This window comes from Halyomorpha halys, unplaced genomic scaffold, assembly GCF_000696795.3.
Source record: "Halyomorpha halys isolate HHAL.00 unplaced genomic scaffold, Hhal_1.1 Scaffold469.1, whole genome shotgun sequence".
In the NCBI taxonomy this organism is placed as follows: domain Eukaryota; kingdom Metazoa; phylum Arthropoda; class Insecta; order Hemiptera; family Pentatomidae; genus Halyomorpha; species Halyomorpha halys.
In genome coordinates this window covers 1,070,569-1,097,536 of record NW_027114062.1, presented here as the reverse complement: position 1 = coordinate 1,097,536, position 26,968 = coordinate 1,070,569, and the positions used below count along the sequence as shown (strand labels likewise).

The window sequence follows — 26,968 nt, the reverse complement described above, 5'->3', positions numbered from 1 at the left end:
ATATATGTATACATATTATTAGAAAGATAAATTAAATACTGAAAAGAATTTAACTCCGGGTGGTAAAATATTTGAGCTTTGGTATGCTTATTACATGGTACTGTCAGTTGAAGACGAAGAAACTATAAAACTAAATACAAATACTTTGATAAAAGGGAAATAGGTTTCAAAATAAATATCGATAAAACAAAATATATGGTTAACAGCAGAAATATCAATGATTTCGGTGATATCGGTTTTAAATACAGTAAATCCCTGAGTAAAATGTTGTATCACAGTTTAAGAAGGTTCGAAAGTTTCCCAACTTTTTAGTAATTCCAATCATGTTGGAAAGGAACCAATCCCATGTTTCTAATGTTTTCCTTTACATTTGACGATCCGAACCAATGATAAACCTTCCATACTACTTGTCCAATGTCGACTTAGGCCTCTTCAGGAAGTGTTAAAACTAGGATTTTTCAATTTATGTGTAGAAATAAAAAATTCTTTTATTGCTCATATTTTAGACATATTTTCGAACATGGCTCTTCCCTTAAATTTTATGCTAAAATGATACTTAAAAAAAAGACTTTTAAATTTATTCTTAAGCTTTGGCGAATTATTATTTCTTGAAGTATGAGGAATTATTTGTAGGAAGATAGTCCGGGTAGCGGATAAAAAATGACCTGAAATAGTCTTAACAAACTTTTTGTTAGGTTATAAATTAATAAATAAACAGTTTTTTTTAATTAGTGAACCATTCTTGAACACAACTCGGATCATCTCCCTGCAATTAACTACAGTGAACTAAAACTTCTACCAATATGGGTCATTACTTACCTATTTATCCAGTGGAAAAAGAGAAGAAGCTAAGGATGAATCTATTTGACAGACGTTTTTCATTTACTTTTTAATATTTAATTCTCAAATAATATAGAAGCAGGATTAATACTGCCATATTAAGTAAAAATGGCTTTAAACAAATATTAAAAGTTAATTGTAATCCTAGGCACAATACAACAGTCGTCCCTAGATGTGCTTCGAGGTTGTACCATATTATGGTGTTACAAATAAAAAAAATTATAAAGCAGTGAACTGGTAGATATCCTTCAAGTTTGAATTAGGTATAATTGTTTGATAAAATATAAAAATGCAATGGTTACCTAATTTTAAATTCGATAACATTTAATTATCATAAACGATTCTATTTGGTTTACAGCCTCTGCCTAATCTCAACAATCAAGCTATTGAGATCACGCATTGCAGGGATGAAGGTCGCGGAGTGGGGGGAAAGTCATGTGGGGTAACAGTGGGGTAGGTTCAGTTGTGAATTCTTGACGGATTACAACGTAGAGGTAGCCGGAGGCTGTATCCGGGACCTATCGTTTTTCAACTTCAGTTTTATTAGTATTGTTATTGCGTTTTTGTGCCTTTTATTAAAATCTAAAAATAAAATGCCTTAGAGTCTCGTCAGAAATATTTTAGAAATGTTATTTAGTGCCCTTTCTAAGCAAAGATGCCAATTTTCATCAACAATAAGACTGTTTTCTTTGACATCATGGACTCGTTCAGATTTTGCAGAACTAAGAACTCTGTCTGCGGAAAAAGGATTGCCATCAAGTGTGGATGTTGTAATTTGTGGGGGAGGACTTGTTGGTGCATCAGTGGCCTATCATTTAGCCCAAATGGGTTGGGGGCCAAGGACAATACTATTAGAACAGGCAAGGTAAATGTGATTGTAATACTACAATGTGCCTGAATATTAATTTAATTCAAACTATTGAATGCGGAATAAATCATTTCCGAGATCAGATCAGATCTGCTCAAATAATTTGTTTTATTAATATATTAACTAACAAAAAAAATAGAAATGACAAATGACCTGGAATAATGAAAAAAAGTAACTAATTATACCTTGCAATAATTAATGTTATCAAGCTGTTGAAATGTCTCTTAGAAATAATTTTGAAAATATAAATTCTTTATGTCATAAAATTAGTTGGCATGTATTCATTTAGAACAGATATTGTTTTCTTTTTAGGCTTTTAATTGGGGTATGTTATGCATTTTTCATTGTATAGGAACAGGAAGTGCAAGATTGATTGTAGTGAAAGTATAGTGATTAAGTGATTTGTTCCTCATTCTTGTTTACAATGACATTGACATCAACTATGAATACCATGTCATTATTGATACCAATAAATAAAAATAATTTAAATTCTAAACACACAAAGTAAATTCTTAAGCTCATTACAAAAATATTATGTCAAAATGTTCTTTTGCTATGGCTAACTTATATAGAGAAATCTAAACCTTCTAGAGTATAAAACAATAAATATTCGTTTAATTTTTAATTATTATTATTTATTGGAAGATTGTTTATTGAGTGTTTGTAATATATTAAAGGAAGATGGTCCGGGTGTGGTCAAAATAACTCAAATAGTAAATAAATAATTAATGAAATATACAATAAATAAATAATTAAATAGTTAATTTACTATTTGAATTATTCTGACCACACCTAGACCATCTTCCTTTTATATATTATTATTTATATTAACGGAACTTGCAGTTTTTTAGTTTCAAAATAATTGTTGTCTTTATTTCCTATAAAAAAATCTGAATATTTTTTCCTGGTTTTAGTCTTGGTGGTGCTCCCACATGGAACACCATAGGTCTTGTCGGTGTCTTCAAACCAACCTTAGCTCAAGTAAGATTATGCCAGACATCAATGGAGATGATTCGTGATCTTGAAGCACTAGGCCTTCCAACCGGCTGGAAACAGTGTGGAAGCTTATGCTTAGCAAGAACCAGTGATAGGATGACAGTTTTCAGAAGAATGAAATCTCTCTCAATGTAAGCACAATTTTATTAAAGCTGACAGTAAACATCTCCTTCATGTCCTTTTTACCATCTTTACTAATATTTTCTATTATCACATTTTTCTCTTATATTTAATTATTAAGTTGCATTGACTATCTTTATTTCTTGATGTTTATCTTTATTTTGATTTGACACCTAGTTAGTAATTTCTTGCATGAACAGGATGGTTTAGTTAGTTATTTCTGTGAGTTGATGTTGCTTTAAATTATTCTATAGTAATTCATGATAGAATTTGATATTATTTTAAAGTGTTATATGAATTCCCTGGTTTATATATATTATTAGTATAATAAGTTATAATTATGTGAAATGCAACTATGTTGAAGAACTTTTTTATGAACGATAATTTATTTTTGATATGAACTTATCTATTTTTGAAAATAACTTTTCCTCAATTATCCTCTGTTTTGTACTTCTACACATATAAATTTTAAGATTTTGGTAATGAAATAGCTTCATTCCTTATTGCTGTAGTTTAACTGATACAAGGATAATTTTATTAAAGTGTTTTGATTTAATTGAAAAATACATATTTCTTTGTTGAATAAGAATTTTGTTTAAAATATTACTGAATACACCAATGTTTATAACATTGCTTGAAACGTCTTTTTCTCAGATCTTGGAATATTGATTGTGAACTAGTCACTCCGATCGAAGCTCAAAGGAAATGCCCCTTAATTGCAATTGATGATCTAAAAGGTGGCTTGTGGATTCCTGGTGATGGTGTTGGTGACCCATATACTCTTTGTAGTTCATTGCTCAAATTAGCAGTGAGCAAAGGTGAAAAAAGATTTTATAATGAAATTAATTGAATATAGTCTCTTAATTTGAATCAGATGTACCTTTTAAAAAAGTTATGGTTAGTTTCATTCTTTTTTCAAGATTTAAAAAAACAAAACTAAAAATAGCATACTTGTTATTGTATTCAAATGTGTGGGGACTCATTACTGGTTATTCATGAATGAATTTCAGTAATATTTATTTATTATACTGGAGAGTATGGATTTAAAATATATATTTATATTTTTAGTCTTTTATTTGTCACATTTATTCATTAATTATAAGGAAAGATATTTTTTCATATTTTTACTAAATCATCTTTTTCCAAATATATTTTTTATGACAGTTAAAATTTTTTAACTTACAGTTATAATAAATTGAATAAATAAATAAATAAATAAATTTTAAATGAAATATTTTTTTTATTTAATCTTGTGTTTATTTTAAGAATTTATTTTACTGGTAAAAACATTTAGGTAATATTCATGAAATGACTGAGATAAGAGCTGTTACCAGTATATTCTTTACTGGGAGTACTAACATTGTCTAGCTTAAAATAGAAAAGTTGGGAGCCAAACCATTTATATTTCTCCATCCTGTTGTATATCTATTACTATTGAAAATTTTTATATTTTTATTTAAATTGTTTTTGATGTAATATCCAATTTAATCCATTGTTTGAAGACAATGAATATATATTTATAAATTAAGATGAAACAAAATAAAAGACTAATTCAAATGAAATAATTTATAATCAAAATAATTTGTTACATAATGTATTTTATAAGAATTTATTCAAATCAATCGTTGCCAAAAGCCTTATTTTTTTTCTTATGATACATCTTTAAAACAAACAATAATTAACTTTTATTATTGTTATCAAAATGTGGGAAGAAAAGTTTTGTTTTTTTTCTTTCCAGTAAAACAATATCTTTTTAATGTTTTCCTTTTTGATTATATAGATAATAGATGTAGAAAGTTGAAAATGGCAATTAAAGTTTTTTACAATGAAAAAAATTATTATTAATTAGAATTTTGGCTTAGAAGAAAGCAAATTGTATGTACTTCAGAATTAGCTAGTAGGTTCAAATTGTGTGTAAACTAACTCCATTTGCATTTGTAAATTTTGTTTACCCTCATATTGTTAAGCTATTAAGTCAACAATTAGGTAAATTTAGAGTATCAGTTTTTTTTTTTCATTCATTGATAAGATTAATTTATTTAACTATTAAAATTCATTGTTATTTGTGATGTAATTTTGTTATGGTATGCTATTGGCAAATATATTTTCTCACCATTTTATAGAAATTATGATTAATGTGCTAATCATCTCTGATTCATTTTCAATAATGATTCTGTTATATAAAATATTAATGTTATTTGATTAAAAGGCTTGAAAATCAAAATTGTAAAATGCATATATATATATATATTACTTTCAAATAACTTTGGAGTAATATAATAGTAGCTTATCAATGATTAATTAATATCTGTTTATTATAACATATCATGCTTTTAACTGTGTTAACATAACATGCGTTTAACTTTTCCTACTGTGTATGCTATTGTAAGCACATCGCTGTCCTTAGGAATATCTCTGTTATAGAATTTTATGTATTTTTCTCTTGTGCCTATAATATTTATTTATTGGTGCTATGGTGTTACAAGCACCTGAGTCTCTCTTATTATTTTCCTCCACCCTCTCATATCCCAGACAAGCATCCACCATATTATAATGCCAATCTTTTTCTAATTTCCTCCACTTCGTCCAACCACCTCAAGCATGCTCTTCTACCATGTCTTCTGCCAGGTCGAGTAAGCTACTTGTTCTGCTAATAACTACTAATAATTGATATATATTTTTTGTTTGTCTAGCGATTAAAGTTAGAGGCCTAATATATGTGTGGTTTAGTGGCAAATATTGTATTTTAGCATCAATTCTAATATACTAATTGTGTTTTTTCTGTGAGCAGGACTTCGAGTGTATGAAAACTGTTCTGTATCTTCTGTGATAGCGAAAAATGGACGTGTGGACAAAGTCGTTACTCCATATGGGGGAATTAACTGCTCAGCATTTGTGAACACTGCAGGTTTCTGGGCAAGAGAGCTGGGAGCAAGATCTCTTCCTCCAGTTAAAATTCCCATCCACCCTGTTGAACATTACCATCTGCTCACTGTTCCAATGAACATAGATCCTATGATGCCTGGTAGGTAGCTTACGAAATTTGCTCTGGATTACTTGAAAACTTTTTAGTAGTATGTGCTTTAAAAGTTATTTTGCAAAAGTTTATAATATAAAATTATAAAAGTGATTTATCGATATTTTTATAAGAATTATGAAAATATTCCAACTAATTTATATCTTTCTTCATTTACTAACAAAATTATATATATATAATATCTATTTGATAGCATATATCCTTATATATGTTTTATTTTTGAGGATATAAACTTTATTTTTTTATTTTCAATTTATTATGAATTATTTTATCTGTAAAATGAACCAGTTTTTGATAAATTTTGTTTTTTAATATGATTTAGAATGAAGTTTCAAAACTTTAAGCTCTTTTATTTTTAAACAGCCATTTTTTGTATGTTCGATGGTTAGTTTGTGTGCTGTTACATTTTATCTCAAACTCTATCATTAAAAATATAGATACTCATTTAATCCATTTTTGATAATACTGATTATTATGTTTTACTGTTCTTTTTTTATATTTTATTATTTAAGTATTTTTATAGTTTTGCCACTTAGTGTTTTTAATATTTTCAGTTGTCCGTGACCTGGATGGATATATATATTTTCGAGAATATGAAGGCTGTATTGTAGCAGGGGGTTTTGAACCAGTTGCAAAACCTGCTTATGAAAATGGGAAAATACCGAGTAAGTTACATCGTTTTTCAAGTTTTTCTTGCTAGCTGTGCTTCAAGTACTCTTTAAGTTTTTATTTGCTCTATTGTGTGTGGATATCCTCCAAGGTAGAACTCATTACTTCTTCAAGGACAGTATTCTTTTGAGCTCTTGACTGTTTCTTTTAGTCTCTTCATAAAGGGTTCCATTGGACAATGGGTATTAATAGAACAATTGTGCTAATCTTAATGAGTTTATGAGTAATATTGCAAACATAATTTTTAACCTCCATTTTTCCTTTTGTTTGTACACATGATCATGGCAAGTTAGAAATTCTTGTTATTTAATCATAATTATTTAATTATCTTTGTATAATTTCCTAATTAAATTACTTGTTTGCATTATGCACTTAAAATTGTTAAATTTGATACCATTAATCATTTTTGCAAGTTAAGTAGTTCTATTTTAAAAAATTGAAAATTTTTTTATCTAGCAATTTTAACACATTCATATTTGTTCTCTTAATTAATTCAGCTTACTTAAGTCTTTGATTGTTAGTACTTCTATTGTTTACTTTTAAAAAGTTAATTGTTATTTATTTTATGAATTCATATAACAAAAAATAACTATATGCCTTTTAAATTATTCTTTGATGCATTCATTATCATGGATAATGTGGGGATGTTAAATGTGCCAAGATAAAACTAATGAATAATTAAAACTAATCATGTTTATAAAATAATAATATGTGAACATTTACCATAGTTTCCTGTATGAAATAGGAAGCAAGGTTATGTAGCAGGATTGAGGGCTCGATTTAAAGCTGACTAAACCTGGTTTAAATCTTAGCTTGCTTGATACTCCAAATTTTCGCCTTATGCCAAATTATCCCTAAAGTAAAGTAAAATTATAAAAGTAAAAGTAATAGTAGTAAAAGTATTGGTAAGAGAATAAACTAGGTAGCTGGAACAAAGTACTAACACTCCTAAAAATTATCTTCATTATCAGGTACATTTAAGCCCATTGCTGGTTTTTTTTTGGACCAATTTATTTAATTTTGATCATTTCTCATTGTTAGCCAGCATTATTTTTTTATTTAAAAATTATCTGCTTTATATTGTTTCGAAGATTTATTATATCAACAATAGTCTTATTACATTAATAAAAACATTGCTATTTGGTATCTGAATGTGCACCCTCATAGAATTACAGAAAATATGTATCTATTTTGTAATTCAAAATCGTGAATAAAAATACCAGTTATATATTATCATTTCCATTCCAGCCTCCTGTTTTTAACATTTATTATTTCCATTTGACCCTTTCTGAATCTCAACCCCACTTCAAAACTGTCTTCTGTTTATTATATAGGGCTCTATGTTATTTTTATAGTTTCATTAATTATTAATTTAAATACTGTCAAATCTGTATAAAAATAAACTTTAAAAAGAAAGATTTGATTGCTATAACACATATATAAATGTTGAATGGAATTAATTGGCTCATTAGTTTTATTTTGTTTTTCAGAATATAATTTTTCTGTGTACCATTGTATCGTATTCAATTTTATAATATTTGGTAATAAATTTACTATATTTATGATGGTTATTAATAAATAGAATAATCAAAATAATTTTTCTATATAAAGATAAAAAGTTTTAGATCATATCCAAAACTTTCTAATTTATGTTGTTTGTTACTGATTTTTAAAAATTTAACTTCTTTTTCCAAATCTTTGTTTAAAAGCCCCCAAAAAATATTAATTCCTCTCAAACATTTATACTATTCATTGCTTACATAGTGTTACTTTGTTTTAATGATTAGGACTTCCTTATGAGTTGGCTATTCTATATATCTTAAACTTTTTATGGATCCTCATCAACTGCCTGTTTTTCCATTGGTCACCTTTTTTCTTTAATTTGTCAATTTTATTGTTTTTATTAGGCACTCAGGCCGAGCGTAGTTTACCTGAAGACTGGGATCATTTTAGTGTTCTCTTAGAGCAACTTTTGATTCGAATTCCTTCTGTTGGTGAAACTCGACCTCAAAAACTGAGCAATCTACCTGAAGCATTTTCACCTGATTGCAAATGGGTGGTTGGTGAAGCCCCAGAGGTATTTATGATAAGGTAGTGCTTTTGTGGCTTTTAGTCATGAAGGTTACTTCATAATTGTCTTCTTTTTTTTTTTCAGGTCGAAAGGTATTATATTGCTTCTGGAATGAAAACTGTTGGTATTTCAGCTGCTGGAGGGGTTGGAAAAGCTATTGCTGAGCTTATAACGAAGAATAAAACTTCATATGATATGTACGAAATCGACATCAGTAGGTTTTTAGGACTGCACAATAACACAAAATTTCTGAGGGAAAGAGTTTGTGAAGTACCAGGTAAATTGCCCAACACAAATCAGAAATTAAATAAATTTAGTTGAAAATTATATTAAAATAATGTTTAAACATGATCTCATCAAGACGATCAAAACTAGAGGAGAACATAAGCTTATACTGTTACAGACCTCAATATAATTAATGTGGACTCAAAGCTGCAAGGAAGTTTTTCTAAAAGAGGTAAATCTTGTCCAGTAGGAGGCTAATAAAAAAAAGCACTAATAATTCATAATTTTTAAAAACTGGACTTTTCATTATTTGCCCATTTGAAAATTGCTCTTTAAATGGTTTTATCATGGTTAAATAAAATTTTGTCTAATTTACTATAGTTTGGAATTACCTAACTGGGATATTTTTAGTTTTCCTTACTGTTAAACAATAAAGTAACATTTGAAAAAACAAAAAATTAAATTTTCTCTTTCTCTATTATTAATTAAACCATAGCCAAATGATTTTTTCTGTTGCATTTGAGATCTAATATAACTTATTTAGGCTTCATACCTAACTTCCTCGTTTAACAAGCTTTAAGTCTATATTAATTAAATTGAGTTCTGAATATAAGCTGAGATCTAATTACATTTTTTAACAAAAATAAAATTTGTAAATTTCTTTACCTTTTAAAGAGGCAAATTGACAAAAAAAAAAAAAAAATATTGCTATTAATGAAATAACAATCATTGCTGAGATTACTAGACAGTATTTTTGTACTGTTGAATGCTAAAATATTTTGAAGTAGAAACTTGTTCTTATTTTAAATCTAATTTACATATAACGATTAAATAACAATTCATAATCTAATGTTATTTTTTTTAATTAATACAATTTTGTCAGATGTATTTTATTTTTTATTTAAAATTTCATGAGTATTATATAAAAAACAAATCAAAAAAAGGTAAGAAAAACTTTTTATATTAGGCTCTTGCCTAATTAAATAATACAACATATATAATTCAAAGAAAGTTATACAGAAATATATATTATGTATAAATCTTTGATTGCATCATTATTTATCACCTTGGATGTTTATCAAAACATTTATTTTTTTATCAGGTCTTCATTATAGTTTGATTTATCCATTTCATGAGTTTCAAACTGGTAGAAAGCTGCGAATGTCTCCAATTTTCACATCTTTAAAGGATGCAGGTGCTGTTTTCGGCCAGGTCATGGGATATGAAAGACCATCTTGGTTTGAACATACTGGTGAGACTTTGTATTTTATTTTTCATCTTTATTAATAGTATAGATCATCCTCGAACATCCGTTCCTTGGAAACTGACTTAAGTTGAATTCTACTTAAATTGAGTTCTGCTTCACAAAAATATGTTTACACACTAAAACCATATTTCTTAGCCTATAATTTGTCTACTAAATCTCTAATATAATGTATGCTTTATTTCAATATCATTATTTGTCATTCTAATTGATTTTTTTTTATGGATTAATTTAATAAAAGAATCCATTTTTTTGAAGTAATATAATTTGAACTTGATAAAGGATCCTGAAACTCCAAAACTACTTAAAATGAGGTGATTAAAAAAGTGGACTGTTTGTACTGTTTATAATGATGTTTCCTAGTGATACCTATAAAAATCAAGGACGATATCAATTTAAAAATTAAATTTATCTTTTTTTTTTTTTTCTTTTTCAGCCAAGACTCCCATTGGAGTCCTATACTTTATCTTAGCATGCTGTTTATGGGATAGGCATTTTCACTTTTTCTTATTATTCTTGCTTTTACATAGTAAAATTAAATATTTTTAGTATTTGGTTTGCTTCTAACTCTGAGAGTGGTATTTTTCTGTCCTGTCTTTGTTTATCCTATTAATTAACATGGAATATAATACTTTCTCTAAATTAGAATTAAATTTTCTTTCTAACAGTGAACCCATACATTTAAACTATAAAAGTTTGAAAGAAGTAAATCTGCCAAAAAAGAAATGGTTGAGTCAGGTAACAAACATAGTCAACGATGTTTAGCATCCAGATAAATAGACAATTAAACTAAACCTGTGGAGACTAAATGGCCCATTGGACCCTTAGCCTATATCACCTTTGCCTGGTGGAGGCAACTCATGCAGACTGGATAGAAGAGTGATGGGTGATCTGCATTAATGTCTGAATCTAGAATTATTAATATGATTATATAAAGAAATCCTATGCAGAGGTTTACTATAATTAAAGAGAAGATAATGAGAGAATAATTTAACTCTTAGGGAGCCTTCCAATTCTGATCATCTATAATCCACAAATTTACCCAATTTCCTTCTGTTCTTAAACTGGAATGTTAAAAAAATACATATGTTCTCATTTTGTCTGGTTTGTCTAGGTCTTATTTTGTTAATAATAGATAAATATAAATTCAACTGTTTCAAAACTATGACTATATCATTGATTAATTGATGTAGGGTTCATTGTTAGCTAATTTTAATATGTTAAAATTATGAAAGTATGTGTCATAGAAACTTCAATTAGTTGTTCTTAAATACATATTTTCTAATGTTACAGATTTACGAATTTCCCTATATTATTGTTATTCAAAAAATATATTTTCCAAAATTTATTATTTATGTTTAATCATACAGTAATTTATTGTGAAACTAAATATTACCCTTAGATCTATTTAGTGGACTAGGGCTTGTTAAAATAAATGAATGAACTGTATGAGATGTAATGAGTAGAGTGTATTGGATTGAAATAAAAAATGATTAACAACATTAGCTTTGTAATTGACATATAAAAAAATATTCAATGAATAAGTAAAAACAAATTAAAGATAAAATATATACAAAGGATATTAGAATAAATAAATGTGAGCGTTCAAATTAAAGATAAAATGAATACTAAGGATTGATTTTTCTGGCTAATTAAAATAAATTGAAGTAAGTTGAAAATTCTCTTTACAAATAACTGAAATGTCTAATGTCAAGTTAAATCAAACTAAAATTAATGAAATATTGGTTTTGGGTCATTTGAAATAGGCTTAATTGTTGAAAATCATTTATGTAGTCTTCTTCCTTTTCTTTCCCTCCCGATTATCTGTTCGGTCCCTGTTGAGCCTTCTCTACTCAGTCTTGTTCAAATATCAAGAATGACAAGAAAAAAATGATGAAATGAAATTCTTCCTAATACCTTTATTGCTTGACGCAGGGCAAGGGGGCAAGGGTTCACTTTTCCTTTGTCCAAAATGGTGTAGATGATGGAGATATAATTGAATTGATTTGATTTTTACTATTATTAAGGAGATGGTCCCTAAACAATACTTTAAGTTTGATTTCTTAGTTTAATCTAAGCTCTACTATATTTTTATTTCTGATTCACAATGAAATCAATTTTACTAAATGGCTGTTAAAATTAATAATCTTTAATTCTTAATATAATTAAAATATATTTAAGTTATTCTAATTGCCTAATATTCCCGAGAGTATTAACTTATAAAGTTATGTTGGTAGGAGCAATATCCTCATCAGAACAAGATAACCCTTCCAAAAATTCATTGAAAAAAGGGGAACGAGGGAACCTCAAACAAGGTATTTTGTGTCATTCGTAGCACGAACTTCACTAACTGCTTAGAAAATGTTAAATAAAACTTTCAGTACTTTTTATGATCTATTATTAAGTAGATTTCTGTTTAGCTTATAATTATATAGTGCCAAATATTTTCTAACATATCTGGTGGAGGTTTTAGAGTTTAAACAGGTGTGATATTTATGTCTCATTTTAAATGATATTCTTTATTAGCTGAATTCTATGTTTCTCTGCATGACATTGTATTATTTTTTGTATAAATATTCTTCTTCTATGTGATTCGCATTTCTTCTTAAAAATAAAAATGCTTATTAATTTTCTTTCCTTTTACTTAAAATAAAAAATAATACATTTCTCTCTTCTACTCAATTAATTTTAGTATTTTGGATTAACTTTCATGAATACCCTTTTGGAATCATACATCAGTGGGCTTATATTGTCATGAATGAAATGTTTAGGTAGGCTTCTTTTGTTCTTCATTCATTTTTTATTAATCATTAATCCAAAATATATTATGAGGATTTTATAATTAGTTTGGTCAATAAAATAAATACATTTTTTTATGGTCGTTACTATGGTTTTTTCTTATATGTCAGCAATTATGTTACTTTTGTAATTCAAAAGGGTTTTTTGTTAACTAAACAAATTTATTTTAGGTAAAATTCTAATGAAATTTTTGGAAATAGTCTTATTTTAACAGTATTAGATTTTGTGTTTGGCTAATAATTTCGTTATTATTAGAGTTTTTTTTTATATATATGTGTTTTTCATTAAAAATTGAGTATTTTCTTTTATTGGTTTTAAAAGAACTTTATGTGCTCCTATTAGTTACTAAGTGATCCTACATGTTATAAAACCAATTCTAAAGATTGAAGTTTGTGATAAATTAAAAGTCAATCTACTCTCGTCAGGTTCAAACTACCATAGAAACTGAGCAATCTTAATAAGCTCAGTAAGCATTGCCTTGAATATGTATTTAACTAAAATTTCATCAAAAGTAATAACGGTCAATTAAGATTTAATTTTTTTTTATTTGGTAAGTTTTGAAACATGTTTTGATTTTATTATTTTTATTTCATGAATATTTTTTTCAGATTTTAATATTGTTTCAATTTTTTGCTTAGTCTTCTGTTTTCTTATTCTTTTCTTCTCATTTATCTCTTAAAATTAAAATTATAAAACATTTTAATGTAGGTCAATTATGAGAAAATTTTCTTGTTCCTTTTTTTTACTTAATTTGTTTTTAATTTTTACTTAATATTGTTATAAGTTGTAGAAAAATAAATACATAATTTTCAAAAGGTTTATTTAAAAAAAAGGAGTAGGATAGCTCTGATTGCTCTCTTCTGAGCCCTATTTCGAATCTGGCTGTGGCAAATAATTATTTATTTTGTTAAATCAGTTGTTAGTCTAACCTATGGGTTCAGTAGCTTCCCTAGGGCACACCTAAAGGGGCCTCTACATGTTGGCCAAGCCGTGGCAAACTCAGCCATGCACGAACATGTGGATGGGTGGCTTGGCTTGGCTGGTACGAGTTGGCATGAGCTCGTTGCCAATCCGTTGAGAGTCGGTTTTTTGGGCATAGCTCAAAGGAGGTTCGTGAGAGCGCTTGTGTAGCATCTCCACCATTGTTCTGTGTTTAGTTGCAACTGAGAACTGTTAAGAGGTTAAAGGTGTTTGCTGTTACTTTTTATAATAAATTTTATATTTAATCTTATTTACTTATATTTAATTTCATTTAACCTCCTTTAATTTTTTTTTTGTAATAAAAATAATATAATCCCAGTTCAATGGCTGGAACCACTTATACGTCCTCATGCTTGCCTCTCTGCACTGACATGTAGATGGTCCGCTCTTTGTTTACTGAGCATTTGTAAAAACCTCCGATTCGTGGCGAGTGACCAACATGTGAATCCGCCTTAATCTCTATAAAGTGGATACCCTTATTGGGCTATTAGCCAGCAGTTGAGTGTGATCTTGAACAAATCACCTCCTTGCACCACCATTGTTCTAGAAATAGTACTGAAGTACTGAACTCCTGACCCTTCATGGGTTATACTGGTCATTTTTGAAATGGACTCGTGTGAAAAAGTATTGCTCCTCTGCATTTATATGTGACATGTTTCCAAATCACATAATATTCTATTCTTTTCTTATTTATGAATTACTTAAAGATTTGTGCTAATGAAATTAATTGTATATGTTACTGGTGGTATAGGAAGGATGCCCTATGTTTAAAATCCAGCTCATAAAACATATATCTACAAATATTTAAAAAAAATAATTTGAACTACGCTTAAGACTGAAACACATTTCTGACAGCCTTAAAACTCTTAATAATTAACTAGTTGGTTTAAGTAATGAATTATCTTTTTTTTTTCCTTTAAAACTCCTAAATAGTGTACTGTAGCGAAAACGTTATAGTATAACACATTAAACAGCACAATATCTGTTTCAAATAAGCACCATTACTTATTGATTTGGTTTAGTAGTATGTTGTTAATCATAAACAATTCATATGTTAATTGTTTAACAATTGTTAATACTTTCAAAAATATCATGCATTTACATTTTGCATAAAAAAAGTTATATGATAAACTTATCCTACTTTGCATCGTTTATTTGCAATTTGTGTTTTTTAACTAAAAGTTTATAAGAATTCTTTTACATTAATTATATGAAAATTTGAATGATAGTTAAATTATGGAATGTTTTAGTGCTAAATTGTACTGAGACATTAGTTGATACCATTTGCTTAGAGTGATTAAAATGCAATGGGTGATACTTGTTTAAAGTTTAATTTTAATCTATAATATTTGGTCATCGGCTTAAGTGAAAATGCAGCCAAAACATTATTCATTTCTTGTAATTTTCAATTAAAATTATCGCTTTTCTACCTTGAGAAGATAGATGTTATTATCTCCTCTTCTTTTATTCTTCCGGATGTTCTGATATATTACCCTTTAGATTGTCCAGATTAAGTGGTGGTTTGTAGAGAAACTATTCCTTTAAGGATATTAATATATATAAAGCCTGTAAAGTTAGCTTCAATGATAGTTTTTATCAGTTACTTTGTTTAAAATAATTTTTTTACTATAATTTTGATTTCAATGTTCCTTAATTATTGAGGTTTTTCATGTTTACAGATGTGTATGATGGTGGAACTCCTTACAGAATTGCTAGTACTAACACTTTTTCAAAACCTCCATGGTTCAATTACGTAGCTGCTGAATATGCAGCATGTAGAGAAACCATTGGGTTGAGTGACTATTCTTCATTTACTAAATTGGAGCTTTGGGTATATGCTCTTTTTTAATACATTGCAATCTCAGTTATCCAAACTTCTGTAGTCTAAACTGGAATCAGAAAATTCTGATGGATGGAAGGATTAATGAAAAGTTTTGTACAGAAAAGAAGCAAAAGAGACACAGAAAACCAAAGACAAATTTTCAACAAAAGGTGATTTTTAAATTCCCTGGGCATATTATTAGCTCATATGCATGCGTACATCCACACACTCTTACTCCCTGTGATTATTTTTCAAGAATCCCTCACCTTTTATCTAAAATAGAAAGCAGAGCAGCATGGAGACAGAGTGTCTCATTTCAGCCACTGTATTCAAAGGGCAACAGAATGCTGCAAAGCCTCTCATATTGTCTAATTTAAGGAAGATCTTTAAAAATAAAAAAAAAAAAATAGAATAACTGTTTTTTTTTTTTTTTTTTTTTTTTTTTTTTTTTAGTGATTTTCATACAAACAATGTTTTTAAGTGAGTATTATACTCATATTAAGGCTCTTATCGGAAAATGATGAGGTACATTTTTGAAACAACTGTTGGCCAGTAATATGAAATAACAACTTACCAAACATAGAGGGGGAAAATGCTTAGATTACACTAAAAATCATGTTTGAAAACATATTGCACAGCAGAAAAATAATAAATCTCATGCTTCCAGGGGAAAATGTTGATGGTATTTCAACTTCTAAATTTTTATCATAAAAATTATTCAGAAAGAACTCTGCGGTCATGAAAATTAAAATTCAAAATCAAAATTCAAAACCTGAAAGACTTGAATTGATTTTTATCTAGATCTTTCATAAGAAAAGTTTCCAGTTAATAAAATTTTACTTATATATTTATGTAAAGTCTTCTGTAAGCTAATTTTTTAAAGTAATCCAAACATTCCCTCTACTGCTATTAGTTTGGATTCCTGAGATTGAAATGTGTTTATATTTTTGAATGAATTGAAAATTGTATGACATAAATCAATTACCCTTTTTTTGTTCAGTCTAAAGGTGATGAAGTTGTAAAAACACTCCAGTACCTCTGTAGTAATGATGTTGATGTTGTTGATGGTAGTATTATTCATACTGGAATGCAGAATGAAATGGGTGGATATGAAAATGATTGCAGTTTAGTAAGACTTGCTCATAATCAGTAAGAGATATTTTTATTAATATTAATTTTTTTTTTATATTAGCTATAAATACAAAATGATTAACTACATTTGGTATTTTTCGCATTGTATTAAGTTTTTTAGAATATATCTGCAGTGTATTTATATATGCTATTTCATTTATTTGAACTTTTTTTAAATCAAATGTAACCTTTTCCAAATTTTAAACTAATCAACATTATAAAAAAATCATGGAAACTGTCAAAAGATTAAAAAATAATAAAGTCCCAGGATATGATGGCATTCCATCCGATCTCGTTTAGCATGGAAGCTCTGAGTTAGTGAAGGTTTTATAAAATTCTGCAGGTTTTGCCAAATGAAGTTGCACCTAAGGACTGGAGTAGAACAATCATTGTTCCTATTCATAAAAAGGGAACATTTTTTATATCGAGGAATATTGGTGCTTTCTGTTATCTACAAGATCCTATCAGTTATATTTTCATTATAAGGCAGCACATAATAGTATGAGTAGGGAAGTTTTACACGAAGCTGTGGTGGGACTGCAGATTCTACAATAAGTTTTTCATCTTATCAAGATCAGCAATAGTTGACAAGGAGATCTAATGATTGTGAAGTATAATATTGAGGGGGTCACAGACTTTTTGTACCATGTAACTCTAATAAATTCTAATTCTAATGAAGTTTAGAATTCTGCTTGTCAGCAGATGCTATTATTCCCAAGTTATCTTAAAAGTAGAAGTATATTCAGCTTTACAAAAATGTTTATGTAAAAAACACTTATACGATCTGTACTGACATATACCTCGGATGGTTATATCATATGAAAAACTGATGAACTCGCTCTTCGATGTTTTGAACAGAAAATACTCCAAACAAAATCTATGAAGCCACTCTTGATGGTGAAACGTAGGGATAGAGGATGAACATAAAATAAAGGGCCATCTTTAAGAGGACGTCATTCTGAATAACATCAAGGAAAGGAGGTTGTGTTGGTCCGGGGATATCACTTTGGGTGATCAGAATCATTAAACATTTTTTGAGGCAGTGATGTATGCAATGTAAAGGTAAAGAAGGCCAAATTTGCACTACTTAAGCAATGCCTATGTTCCCACAGCTTTAAGTGTGGAAGTAGTTTTGCATTGCTAAAAATTAAGAGCAGTTTTTAAAATTTTTTTGGGAAGTTAAAACTTACCAGTTTAATCTTTTCTAAAATTTGGAAGCTTAAATAAAATGCCATACATTTTAAAATATAAAATAGAATTCATTTACAAAATGGAAAAGGTCTATTAGAGAGGAAAAACATTTCAAATTGTATTTGAATCAATTGTATCAATCACAATAAAATATTTGAAGATAAGATTTATACAAATCAAATTGTATAAATTAGAATTTATGTAAAATAAAATTAGAAAGGATTTAAAATTATATTTGAGGTATAACGTTATTAAGTGTTCAAAAAAAGATTTAACTTGTAAAAAAAAATGAGTTATTTGCTAGTGGCTGGATTTGATTTGGAAAGAGTATTGATAGATTTAAAAATCAGAATAGAAATTTAATATATTTTTATGAATAAGATGAGGGTGAATCAAATAGTAAAGATGATATTGCTATTTTGCTTGACTCAGTTTTGAGCTCAATGGCTGAGTGGAAGGTAGGTGTTTGGTTAATGAGGAGTGAGCGATAGGCTCTGTTTGCTGTTGTGTTATTTTCTGTTCTCAGTATAGCCAAGACTCTTCTGATCGATTTCTGTGTTGCTCGACACTATATCATAAAGTTTTTAACCGATAAGGGATTAAATGGAAATTTTCACTCTTTTGAAGTCACAGTTTGGAGACACTATACATGGGCTTTAGAAATTAATAGTTTGCAAGAAAAAATCGAAAGTGATAGTCAATACCGATGCTAAAAAACTTTTACATTTGACATTCATCCTGTGTGAGTACTTATTGATCTTGATCACTGGCTCACTATCAAAGAAATCTTGACAGAAGTGAGATTCAGCCCTGGGAGTCCTTGATTCATTTTCACTGCTCATGTGGTCTTCAGAAAAGTTAGTGCTCGATGGGCTTGGAGATTATTGGAATAAATTTAAAGGAATAGAGAAACCCTTGAAAACCTCCCTCATTGGGTAAATTTCATGGAGGCCCTAGGGAATAAGTCTTGTTGTTTCCACTCTGGGGCTGTATCGGTCATCAGTGGAAGACTTACACTAGAAGAACAATTACTTTATATTTTATTCACCCTCGTTTACTTAGGTAGTAGTTAAACTAAAACTTGTTTGACCATATTTTTCAGTTATATGATGGTTGCACCTACAATTCAACAGACTCGCTCGAAAGTTTGGATACAAAGGCACCTTCCAAAAGATGGTTCTGTATGCCTATCAGATGTAACTTCGATGTATACTGCCATTTGTATTATGGGCCCTCTTACAAGATCTCTTCTTTCCGAATTGACAGAACAAGATTTAAGACCTAAATCTTTTCCTTTCTTCACATATAAGGTATTTCATTAGAGTATAGTCACAAATTGTTCTCGATAACAACCATTGTGGAAAGATACCCAATTAGTGATTTGTTCTTTTAAACTAGTACTATTAAATTATTAAACTTTTTTTTACTTACGAAAAATTATTATATCTGAATTTTTCCTTAGTTTAAAAAAACAGAGTTATACTTAACCTTTATTATTATTATTTTGTTTAAATCAGACCTTTAAATGCAGAAGAAAGTATTAATGAAAATTTTGAGAAGATAATACTTTTGATGATTTTATGTTCTGGTTTTTACTTAATTTACAATGAACAATGTAAAATGAAAATTTAGGATTATTCTTCTGTTCAATGGCTTTTGAAATATTTTATAAAATATCTATGTCTGTTACCAGGAAATAGATGTTGGTTTGGCAAATGGAATTAGAGCATTGAACCTAACACATACTGGTGAGTTAGGCTATGTTCTGTACATCCCCAATGAGGTGAGATATCAGTACTTGTATATTTGTACCTATTTATACAATATGTTTTATGGGGAAGTGTAATGAATGGATATAACAATGTATCACTTATAGAATTGAATATTTCCTGAACCGTGATTATGGCTATATGTAGTGATTAGATATAATAACTTGCGGCTATAATGACTATAAATATAATGCCAGATCGCTTGGAGGTCAGTTTAAGCAATATGCAGTTTATTGTGATTGTGGAAAAATATCGAAATCTGAGTTATCTACTAAAATGTATGTTTTTAAGATCCCCTGAGTCCAAATAACCTAGTATCATAAAATGTTCTGTATTAACTGTGTTTAAATACTTACATTTTTAAGGTAGGTATGTATCATAGTATTATAAGTCTAGGGATGTTACTGCAACTTTTCAGCTAAAATTAACTTACTGGAAGTACCGCTTTATATTATATTATCAACTTGACAGTTTTTTCTAGATTTCTTAAAAATGACTAGCAATTTATACTAAACTGTTCATATCAATGTACAATAAGTGTTGTTCAATATTAAATTGGTTTTATCCTCATTGAAATAGTTTGACAGGGCTTAAATGCCATAATTTTACAAAAGCTTCCTTTTAAATTATTTTTAATTTTTATTATTTAAAATAATTAACCATGTCTCATTTTCAGCAATAAGAAACAATGGATAAATATGAAATAATTTTAATAAATGGAATTCGGTCCGGGTGCGGTCAATTAAAACTCAAATAGTAAATTAGTGTACTATTTTATTAGAACCAACGTTTCACCCCACATTGCAGGGCTTCGTCAAGGCTAAAAAAGATACAAACACTTGACATAAATAAAAAAAAAAAAAAAAAAAAAAGAAATCAGTGGAAAATAATAGAGGTATACAGTGAAACATAAAATTTAATAAGAAAAATTAAAGGTTATAAATAATAAATGAAAACAGTAATAGTACAAATAAAGAGGAGAAATATTAAAGAAAGTGCAAATTAAGGGATGAAAAGATAAGAATAAAATCAAATGAAAATGAATGAGACAGAATTCATACCTGTTTTGATGGAAGTCAAAGTCAGAGTGAACCGTTTATATTGGGAGGAGTGGAGATGGCAGTTAAGTACGTCACATAATAACGAAAATAATTTAAAAGTAAACAATGTAAAAAATATTAAAATTAGCTAAACAATAAATGATTATATACATAATAGAGGGGGACAAAAAATATTTACAAAATTATAAAATAAAGAAAAAGAAAAAAAAATTTACATGGATAGAAAAACAATGAAGAAATAAAGTTAAAATAATGGGATACTATAAATGTAAGTGATTAAGAAAGACAATATACCAAATGAGTGGGGATACAGAGATATGTAAATTATGTAATAGAAAAATTAATAATAAAATAATTAATATAAGTACACTTAAGTTGGTAACACATGAATGTAAATTAAAAAATAAGATACAAGAATATAAAAGAAAAAGGAGGATAGTAAATATAAAAATAATTAAAATATTAGAAGATGGTCTGGGTTGCGGTCAAAAAAAGAACAAATAGTTTATAACTATTTTAATGTCCAACGTTTCGCCCCACTTTGAAGGGCTTCATCAGGGCTAAAAAGATACAAAAAAAAAACAGAATATTATAACAATAAGATACAATAAGGTAATTTAAGCTAGGATAAATATTATGTAAAAATAAAGTGATAAGAAATTATTTTATTTATGTGTAATTTCTTATCACTTTATTTTTACATAATATTTATCCTATCTTAAATTACCTTATTGTAACTTATTGTAATATTCTCAGTTTTTTTTTTTGTATCTTTTTGGCCCTGATGAAGCCCTTCAAAGTGGGGCGAAACGTTGGACATTAAAATAGTTGTAAACTATTTGTTCTTTTTTTGACCGCAACCCTGACCATCTTCTTATGTTTAAATTTTTATGGCCAACTATGTATACGTATATATAAGAATAATTAAATATGGGGTGAGAATATAGAAAAACAAGAATAAAAGATATGACGGGAATGTGGACTTCTGAAATCCAAAACGAAGAGAAAAGAAGTATTATGAGGGTTTTATTAGGTTCAAAATGTGTCGGTATGAAATAATTTTATTATTAAATACTGTTGAAAATTTAATGTTTTTGTATTTCCTTGGTTGTTATGACAATTTACAGATTTTACTTTCACCTATCTAGTATTGCCATTCTGAGTTATAAAGACATTGCTGTTTGAAAAGTACACAGGTTAATTTAATTTCAAAGTAAGGTGATAAATGAAAGTTGTGTTATTCTCGCACCAGATTTTTTTCTTTAATTTTCATTTGAATTAAAAAAAAATTGTTTCTGGAATTAACAGTAACTTACTGTTTAGATTTATGTTAGTGTGAATATAATCAAATTTTGCTGAACTTTTTTTTTTTAACTATCTTATTTGTGTTTTTAGTTTGCTTTGCACGTTTATCAGAAGCTTATTGAAACTGGGGAAAAATATGGCTTAAAGCATTGTGGATACTATGCCATGAGAGCTCTTAGAGTAGAAAAGTTTTATGCTTTTTGGGGGCAGGATCTCGATACAACTACAACACCTTTGGAATGTGGCAGAACCTGGAGAGTGAAATTTGATGTAAGAGCAAATCTTGATTTATTCACATTACTTTAAGTTTTTTTAAACTACATAATTATAATGTTAATTATTCCATAAAAAGTTTAATTTATGTTTTGATTTCAAAATTTATCTCAGATTTCTCCATAATTTATTAACTACTGTTTGGTAGCCATAATTTTTTTTTAATTGTTAGAAAGGAGAATTTATTGGTCGTTCAGCATTATTAAAACAACAGGAAGAAGGAGTAAACCGTATGTATGTCCAGCTACTGTTGGAAGACCATGATGAAGAAACTGACATTTGGCCATGGGGAGGTGAGCCAATTTATAGGAATGGAAAATATGTTGGAGCCACAACAACAACTGGTTATGGTTTTACATTTAAACAACAGGTAATTTGGATTGTTCATAAATAATATTTATTTATTTTTATGGGTTTAAATAATAATTGGAGGCACACTATCTTTGTGACATTAGGCATTATTGAAGCATCCTAATTTAGTTTGGAAATGCTCTCATTTTTTTTGTTTTACCAAAGCTGTTGGTTTTTCAAATTCAATTTGAACTTTGATTATAAACTCCCATATTTTTTTTTTTTTTGTTATCCCAATAAGAAAGTTTGTTGAGGAAATTGCCATGTATTGTTCCCTTTTGAATGGCACACTATAGATCCATTGTATTGTAATTCAAAGCATATATAATTAAAAATACTCACCAATGTGCTTTGTGTTATTATTTGTTGATGAGGTGCCAAAACTAACTGGAATTATGTTTTCTTAGAGTTATGGGTAGAAGCTACCATGAGCTTTCAGATTGATGCTGCTTATAACCACATTATTTGAGCCTATAGACTCTAACTTGTATATTACATTATGGAATGATTTTTTAGACATTATCATATGTTAGAGTATGTTATAATTAATATTATCATAAACATTCTTGTGCAGGTATGCCTTGGTTTCATTATGAACCTTGATGAAAAAGGAAACAAACAGAAAGTTACAAGCGATTATGTGTTATCTGGTGACTATGAAGTTGATGTAGGAGGTAGGCTTTACTCTGCCAAAGTCAATCTCCACTCTCCAAACCTTCCTACGAAATATCCAGACCAAGAGCGCCAAGCGTACAGTGCTACTAGGAATAAAATGATTTATGAACCAATCCTGAGGGCTGTTCCTTGAACATGGAGATTTCATATTTAACCACCAAAGTACTGTGTATATATATATTTCTCATTTAGTCTAACTTAATATTATTATTATTATTATTATTTTCTTTTTGTAAATATATTTTGTTTTCCACCATATTAAGTACATTTCAAGTTACCTTCTCATGAGTATGGGCTTCTTTACTTAATAATTTAGCGCTTTTATAATTTGTTTTAACATATATTATTGTATTATATAATTTTTAAAACTTATATTTCATTCATATTAATTACTATTTACTGATTTATTTTTTATTATACTGAAAAATTGTATAATGAATGGTGCTAATTGGCTGTATTAATTACTATCTACCTTTACTTGCTGGTTTCATATCAAATATTTTTTATAATGGCTTTGTAAAATTTCACAATGAAACTCAATTTAAAAACAAAAAACAAATGAAAAATAAAAGATCCCACAAAATAAATACCCTGAATAATGCCCACTATACTTTTTAAAATAAATGTAATATTTGCCAAAGCTTAATGATAATTTTAAGAATATATGAATTTGTGATAATGGAAATAAAACTGCCTTTTAATAAAATTAATATTTGGATTCCATCTTTTTTATATCAACTTATTTATTTTTAACATTATTTACTTGAATAGTTTTAAAGAAAATTTCATATCACTTTAACTATAAATTTGTTATTGATCTAGCATATATTAGATAGACTTTAGGAGAGCTGAATTACAATTTAAAAAAATAGCTATCAATATTTCTAATTTCAATACAATTACGTTCAGTTTGTAAGAATATAAAATAGCATGCAAATAATCAAAGTAATTTTATAAAAATTGAAAATATCAGGTTCCCTTTTACCCATTGAAACATTTTTTTTTTTGTTGTCTTACGAGAAAGATATATGAGTGGCTTAATTACAAACACTGGTTCACTAAGTAACAGTTTTCAGGGTATTGAAAAAACTGTAGCTCACCACAAAGGCTAAAATAAACTCACAAAAAGGTTTATTGAGGTTTTTCATGGCCAGGTAGTATGAATACTCCGCTAAAATTGGTTCTACTGAACCTTGTTGTGTTTAAAGTTAAGTATTTTTGGTGATGGTCATTTTTTTGATGATCATGCTACTTGTCTAATATTTTATCTTTTTTTAAGGAATGAGTATTCGTGTTCAATAAGGGTGAAACCACATAATGGAAACAATATTTACTTCATTTTTTGCAAAAAATATACCTGGCTGTGTTTAAAACAGCTATTCATACATTTTTTTTAATCTAAAAATAGTTACTGATAAGTTATATCTGATTATATGTGGTTAAGAGTTATATGATAACTGAGAATCTTAGTTTGCCTGTTAGGTCCTAAAAGTTATTTTATTTTTCTTTCCTTTTAATTTTTATTTTCATTAACTATGATGTAAACAACCATTTTTTGTGTTTTAGTCATTAATCCTGAATATCTCAAAATTTATGAAGATGTTTACCTTTCATCACTTTTGAAAATCATAAAACTTACTAGGCTTGTTCGTGGCCATTAAGTTCTAGAAATTTGTCATTGATTCTTTGATAAAAAGTTTTTCTTGGTAACAATATGTAGTGGTATTTTAACCAGTGGTTGAAGATATTTTAAAATATCCAATAAGTTACTGGAGTTTTATGAGTATTCTTGGAATTCTTGGAAGTTACTTTAATTTAAGGTTTATAATAAAGTTGTAATTAAAATATGTAAATACAATTTTTTTAGAATATTTTATTATCAACGAATGATTATGTTACTGATTGGAAATTAAATGTGATTTACACCTGAAAACACCTCATGTGTCCGAATCTTGAAATGTTGAAGGCTTTATATTTTGAATGATGCTTGTACGATCATCAAAATTTCAGACAATAAATTATATTTAAACACGCACAAAGTTATGTGCTAAATATAATGTAATTTTAGTATTTTACTTTGTGCAATTTTGTCCAGTTAATTTAACGAATGATGTTTAATTTATACTAGTCATTTTTAAATTCTGAAGAATAAATAATTATAATTCAGATATAATATTGCTATCCACAGAATAAGTTATATATTTTTAAGAGTATCAGTTCTTTTTGTGTTAATAATGCCATGATTATTGTTTTTGAAAATTTTAATTGAAGTTGTGACAAAATCCTTTTCCATTGAATCATTGTGTCTGAACTCATATCTTTTTTTTTTTTTTGGTTATGTATAGTTAATACTTTGTTTCTATATAAATAATGATACATTTTTCATCTGACCACTGTTAATTCAACTAATTGATTTTCTATGAAAGATTTAAAGGTGGTTAAATATTTTACAGTTATCTGAGTTTATGTTGATTTATTAAGGGCTGATACTCTTTTTGTTAATACAAAGAGAAAGACTGCTAGTTATATATCTAATGGTGCCCTTTAGGAGTATTAAAAATATACTATAGGCTGTGTCGATTATATTGTTATATTTCAGGCTTTATGATTTTAATTATTTACTTTCAATTTGTTACTTTTATTTTCAATTAAAGATACAACCATTATATATTATATGTATATACGTTTAAAATTTATAGAAATAAACCAATATGTGATTGTTATTGATTTCTGTTTTTGTCCCTTTGACTCTTATATAGTCTACCCACAAATCCTATTCCTCTCTGTTTATTTATAGAAATATAAGACGATTTTAATGGAAAATTAACAAAATTCTTTTTAATTCTCCTACCAAAAATGTTGTGTGTGTATATATAACTTAAGTCTGTTCTGGATCAGAATAATACTAAAAGAAGGGAAAACGATTTTGACACACAACACTTGATGACAACTTTGATACTGAACTTTATTGGAGGAGCACCTCCTTATATTTACATTTGATCAGCTGATTTGACCTGTCAGCTGACAATAGCATTCAGGCCTTAACTTATATATGTATATATAATGTGTGTATCTATGTATGTATTATAAATATTTAATTTTTCTTCTTCAATAATGTAAGAATATTTTTTTTAATGCTGCTAATAGATAATGATTTATAAATTCTTCAAGTGAGAATTTGTGAAAAAAAACAATATCTATATTTTATCAGGCTCATTTTAAAGAAAGACTGTTTGCCATACATCTGTTAAATCAAGCCTACAAGAATTTTGTAGTGCAAAATGTCTAAGTTATAAGAGATTTCCTGGCAAAAACTGTATAAATGTAAAGCATTTACAGGAACAGTGACATAACTTTCTTCCAAAAGTTATCAACTGATTTTTACTCATACTTTCACTAAATAAATCTGTTAGGGAAAATAATAGTTATTATGAAACTAATCGATCAAGAATTTAATCCCAACCCTTCCCACTTTTCCCTTTGACAAGGACTAATATTTATCAAAATATTTTAATTCTTA

General features: G+C 27.9%; 1 protein-coding gene across 3 annotated transcripts; it reads left to right on the top strand.

The window, feature by feature from the left end:
• Positions 1–1,298: 1,298 nt before the first annotated feature.
• LOC106683140 (pyruvate dehydrogenase phosphatase regulatory subunit, mitochondrial) lies at positions 1,299–26,175 on the top strand. 3 transcript variants are annotated; one of them, XM_014424409.2, is made up of 17 exons: positions 1,299–1,705; positions 2,623–2,835; positions 3,479–3,642; positions 5,616–5,849; positions 6,416–6,526; positions 8,438–8,607; positions 8,686–8,878; positions 9,929–10,078; positions 12,328–12,405; positions 15,550–15,701; positions 16,693–16,841; positions 19,117–19,324; positions 19,708–19,797; positions 22,240–22,419; positions 22,595–22,792; positions 23,348–23,610; positions 25,015–26,175. In XM_014424409.2, the coding sequence occupies exons 1-16, from the start codon at positions 1,467–1,469 to the stop codon at positions 23,579–23,581; spliced, it is 2,763 nt and encodes a 920-aa protein (XP_014279895.1). In that variant the 5' UTR covers positions 1,299–1,466; the 3' UTR covers positions 23,582–23,610; positions 25,015–26,175. The 3 variants fall into 3 exon arrangements, with proteins under 3 accessions (XP_014279895.1, XP_014279894.1, XP_014279896.1); XM_014424408.3 differs by having other exon boundaries at positions 23,348–26,175; XM_014424410.3 differs by lacking the exon at positions 12,328–12,405 and having other exon boundaries at positions 23,348–26,175.
• Positions 26,176–26,968: the final 793 nt, after the last annotated feature.

What these genes read in the sequence shown, in the direction of transcription:
- LOC106683140 (XM_014424409.2), top strand. Translation starts at nt 1,467, where the DNA reads ATGTTATTTAGTGCCCTTTCTAAGCAAAGATGCCAATTTTCATCAACA. An exon ending in CATAGATCCTATGATGCCTG is followed by an intron (nt 5,850 to 6,415) that starts GTAGGTAGCTTA and finishes TAATATTTTCAG; the next exon opens with TTGTCCGTGACCTGGATGGA. An exon ending in TGAAAATGGGAAAATACCGA is followed by an intron (nt 6,527 to 8,437) that starts GTAAGTTACATC and finishes TGTTTTTATTAG; the next exon opens with GCACTCAGGCCGAGCGTAGT.